This window comes from Anarrhichthys ocellatus, unplaced genomic scaffold (assembly GCF_004355925.1).
Source record: "Anarrhichthys ocellatus isolate YVR2014 unplaced genomic scaffold, GSC_Weel_1.0 scaffold44, whole genome shotgun sequence".
NCBI lineage: Eukaryota > Metazoa > Chordata > Actinopteri > Perciformes > Anarhichadidae > Anarrhichthys > Anarrhichthys ocellatus.
In genome coordinates, this window is record NW_022280074.1 from 1172857 (window position 1) to 1178189 (window position 5333).

The 5333-nt window shown below is 37.5% G+C and overlaps 1 protein-coding gene across 1 annotated transcript in view; it reads left to right on the plus strand.

The window, feature by feature from the left end:
• The first annotated feature begins 4636 nt into the window (after positions 1 to 4636).
• mad2l2 (mitotic arrest deficient 2 like 2) overlaps positions 4637 to 5333 on the plus strand; it is a 4104-nt gene continuing 3407 nt past the window's right edge. The window contains exon 1 of the mRNA XM_031868739.1: positions 4637 to 5101. Coding sequence (XP_031724599.1) covers positions 5062 to 5101 — 40 coding nt within the window. The 5' untranslated portion in view covers positions 4637 to 5061. The remainder of the gene's footprint in view (positions 5102 to 5333) is intronic.

Consider the following 5333-nt stretch of genomic DNA (forward strand, 5'->3'; position numbering starts at 1 on the left):
AAGATGTGAAGAGACTCATTTTCAAAGCCATGGCTTTCATTGTTTGATGACGGACAAAAAGAAGGCTTGTCCACGTTCCGTTGTACATGAAGTTGCTGGAGCACAACCATTGAGAGCTGTCAAATGATTGTGCCACAAACACCGAACACCTCCGTTCTTATTATGGAAAGCGGAGTCATTAAAATGTAAATCTGCAGGGCACTGTTATTTTGCCTTAAATTACAGGAGACAGGTTTTCCCAGTTCTTTATTCATCCAGTCTTTAAGTGTTACCACCTATAATTATATGTTCACTATAAAGATGTTGCTCTGAGCTTGTTGCCTCCTGTCCCTCATAACTGCACACAAGGCTGGATTTACCTTTTAGGTCTGGGATAGCCTACTTACATTACCTTCAACTAAGATCAAATTTAGGTTTCTTTGTTGCTCATTACATTTCTTAAACACCTCGTCTTCCAACTGCGGTCAACTCAGGAGACACTTAAATTGTAGTGCACATATACGCTGAAACTTACGGTAAACGCAACCAAACGGCACAGATCGGGAGCGAGCGAAGAACTTTGCAAAGTTAGCGGAAAGATTAACGTGAGACAACTTCCGGTTTTCTACAGACGAACATCCGGTTTTCAGAATAAGATGCCTGCCAACAAAGTATACATATTGCATAATGAAATGAGATTAAATGAATTATATTCACATTAAGTATAAAACATGCTACCTGCATCTCCTGAGTTAAAGGGAAAATACACCTAAATTGTGCGTAAAGTGTCTTTATTCTTTGATTTGAGGGTTGCTGGAAGCTAATAATACCTGGCTGACGGTCAATTAAGATATTTTACGAAGCAAAAACTCTGAACTGAATTTGTATCTTCAAATGGCACATTTTTTAAATGTTTAAGGTGCTATAAAAATGTTTATCTCAATAATTCCACACAACGACTAATGCATATATGTTCAGGACAAAAATGGGTAATATCACAATATTTAAGGTGCTACAAAAATATTTTTCTCAATAATTCCAGACAATGACTGACATGTATGTGTTGGGGACATCGTTGACTCCACCCATACTGAATATTAGACATTTTTACTGTCCTAATTAAGAGATATTTCAAATTAAAACTCATACATTTGAATTGAGAAAATATCTAATAAATGGATATTTGAAGTGTAATAAAAAGTATTTTCTCAATAAGTCCAGACGATGACTGATATGCATGTGTTGAGGACGTCGTTGACTCCACCCATACTGAATATTAGACATTTTTACTGTCTTAATTAAGAGATATTTCAAATTAAAAGTCATACATTTGTACCCAGAAAAGGGTACATTTCTGAATATTTGAGGTGCTATAAAAACTATTTTCTCAATAATTCCACACAATGACTAATGCATATAAGTTGAGGAAATCTCTGACCACACATATACAGAAAATGAAAAATCTTTACTGTGGTAATGAAGAGATTTTTTTAAAGTAAATGTCCATTAAATTAATGGACATAAATTAATTTGTTCCAAGAAATATCCAATAACTGAATATTTGAGGTGTTATAAAAAGAGTTTTCTTTATAATTCCAGACAATGACTAGTGCATATGTGTTCATGACATCTCTAACTATACTAATACTGAGAATCAAATATTTTTACTTTCCCAATTAAGAGATTTTCCAAAATATAAGTCCTTCTTTTGAACGTTCAAAAAGTTCATTTCTTAATATTTAAGGTGCTATAAAAAGGGTTTTCTTAATAATTCCAGATAATGACTGATGCCTATCTGTTCAAGACATCTTTGACTCCACCCATACTGAAAATTAAACAATTTTATTGTACCAATTAAGAGATATTTAAAAGTAAATGTCATACATTTGTACCGAGGAACAGGTAATTTCTGAATATTTGAAGTGTTATAAAAAGTATTCCCTCAACAATTCCAAACAATGATTGATGTATACAGGTGCATCTCAATGAATTAGAATATCATCGAAAGTGTGATATATTTCAAGTGTTTATTTCTTTTAATTTTGATGATTATGGCTTACAGCTAATAAAAACCCAAAATTCCGTATCTCAGAAAATTAGATATTACATAAGACCAATTAAAAAAAGGATTTTTAATACAGAAATGTTGGCCTACTGAAAAGTATGTCCATATACAGTATACAGTATGCACTCAACACTTGGTCGGGGCTCCTTTTACATGAATTACTGCATCAATGCGGCGTGGCACAGAGGCGATGAGACTGTGGCCCTGCTGAGGTGTTATGGAAGCCCAGGTTGCTTTGATAGGGGCCTTCAGCTCGTCTGCATTGTTGGGTCTGATGTCTCTCATCTTCCTCTTGACAATACCCCATAGACTCTCTCTGAGGTTTAGGACAGGCGAGTTTGCTGGCCAATCAAGCACAGTGATACCGTGGTCATTAAACCAGGTATTGGTGCTTTTGGCAGTGTGGGCAGGTGCCAAGTCCTGCTGGAAAATGAAATCAGCATCTCCATAAAGCTCGTCAGCAGAGGGAAGCATGAAGTGCTCTAAAATGTCCTGGTAGAAGGCTGCACTGACTTTGGACTTGATAAAACACAGTGGACCAACACCAGCAGATGACATGGCTCCCCAAATCATCACTGACTGTGGAAACTTCACACTGGACCTCAAGACACTTGGATTGTGTGCCTCTCCACTCTGCCTCCAGACTCTGGACCTTCATTTCCAAATGAAATGCAAAATTGACTTTCATCTGAAAAGAGGACTTTGGACCACTGAGCAACAGTCCTTTTTCTCCTTAGTCCAGGTAACTTAGCTCAGGCAACTTAGCCCAGGTAAGACACTTCTTACGTCTCTGGTTCAGGAGTAGCTTGACACAAGGAATGCAACAGTTGTAGCCCATGTCCTGGATACGTCTGTGTGTGGTGGCTCTTGAAGCACTGACTCCAGCCGCAGTTCACTCCTTGTGATTCTCAACCAAATTCTTGAATGACCTAAACCCCAGAGAGAGTCTATGGGGTATTGTCAAGAGGAAGATGAGACATCAGACCCAACAATGCAGACGAGCTGAAGGCCCCTATCAAAGCAACCTGGGCTTCCATAACACCTCAGCAGGGCCACAGTCTCATCGCCTCTGTGCCACGCCGCATTGATGCAGTAATTCATGTAAAAGGAGCCCCGACCAAGTGTTGAGTGCATACTTTATATGGACATACTTTTCAGTAGGCCAACATTTCTGTATTAAAAATCCTTTTTTTAATTGATCTTATGTAATATTCTAATTTTGTGAGATACTGAATTTGGGATTTTCATTAGCTGTACGCCATAATCATCAAAATGAAAAGAAATAAATGCATGAAATATATCACCTTGTGTGTAATGAATGAATATAATATATGGGTTTCACTTTTTGAATTGAATTACTGAAATAAATTAACTTTTCGATGATATTCTAATTCATTGAGATGCACCTGTAGTTATCTCTTACTTTATTTGCTTGTGTGTGTTGAATTTGAGAGCCTCTGTGTTGCATGTCTTGTTAGTACTTGACAATGTTTAAGAATCTCCTGAATGATGATACTACGTATATTAATATTCTCACTTTTTTCATTATTTGTGCACGCATTGTAAAGCGTCAATATTGTATAACCTTTTAAATGTAATCTTACATTCTGTTTTTAGGTTTATTTTGTAACATCTGCCTCTTGGCTAACTCTGGCGCATTTACAGAAATGTTTTTATTAGTGTGCACTGTCCCTTATCAAATAAACCAATAAAATAAAATAAATAAATAAACTAGTGCAATTGTGAACCTATGTTTTGTATTGTGTATTTGTCTTGAATAAAAATATAATACCACATACATCAAGATAAGAGCCATCATAAGTAGTTCACTCATTTCATCTTCAACAAAGGATATACACATATATTGTCATGCTGTAACAACATTGTCAAAAAGGAAAAATAAATGTGGCAAACGCATTAGGTATCGAAAGATGTCTTTCCCCATCGTGGTTTGCATTGGAGACTGACAAACTGAAAGATCACTGCAGGTAGAACTTAATTGAAAGGTCCTCCTGATTGGTTAGTGACCTAGTCACCCTAGGCATCTATCATTTGATTGGTTGAGGGGCAGATGCCATGAGGCAGCCATGAGCTGATTTATAAATAACCATCTACAAGTCTGGTGAAACTAAAATAACAGTTGTAGTACTACAGGAAGGAGCTCATTGATAGATGAAGTGATTTTGGTCATGCTACACTTATCAACAGTAAAGCTATTGATTATTATTTTCAATAAATATTCACTAAAAATGATCAAAATCATTTTTTTTCAAAATAGCAGTTGTAGTACAACAAAGAGGAGCCCATTGATGTGTGAAGTGATTTTGGTTACACTACATTGCATGACAGTGAAGCTATTGAATATTGTTGTAGTAGGTATTTTCCGCATTGCACTTTGTAGACGGTCCCTGCGCACTCGTCTCGCAGCCGGCCGCTCATTGAGACCAATGCAGATTGTCCAGCTCGGAGGAGTTCGTAAGACGGCCCGTTTTAATTAAATTAAGGTTGTAGCTTGTTGTCTACCTCACTACGGTTACAGGGAGGTATCGTTTGTATTTTAGCAACGTTTCGTTAACGATTTATTGAACCGGGAAGTCCGAATCTGTCAATATCTTTCTAACTTTAGCTATCTATGACAAAGCAACGTAATCACCAGTCGACGGTATGAAACTTGTAAACAAATAGTGACGTCAATAAAATGCGCTGCCAAGCTTTGAATACGGCTTGGTAACGGAGGAAAAGCCGCGGTTTCGGGCTGTGGAATTAATTATGTCCTCAGGACGTTTTGAGGCATGCCTCTGCATTTTTACTATTTTTCCGTAGTTCTTTGTGAAAAGTGACATTCTACTCCTCCCCTCCCATCGGTTGTCATCGTCAATCCGAGCGGCGACAAAAGAAGGATATCAACTAACGACAGCCTCGAGAGAATGAACGCTTGACGGACAACCGCGTTGCTAACGTTAGCTAGCTATACAATTAGCTATTCGTTTCACTTGACAGTTTTTGAGATCGGAAACATGACAACTTTAACCAGGCAAGATCTCAATTTCGGACAAGGTGAGTCAACCACACAAACCAACGGCACGACACAGCCAGTCATCCGTCCTTAGTAGTTTATAGCCCCAATTCTGTTAAACGTTGCTTTGACAAAATTCAGTTGATAAATATTTGGCAATTAAATCTGATTTAGACAAACTGGGAATTCTGGGTACATGCTGTCGTATTACAGGTACATGCTGTCATATTACAGGTACAGGCTGTCGTATTACAGGTACACGCTGTCGTATTA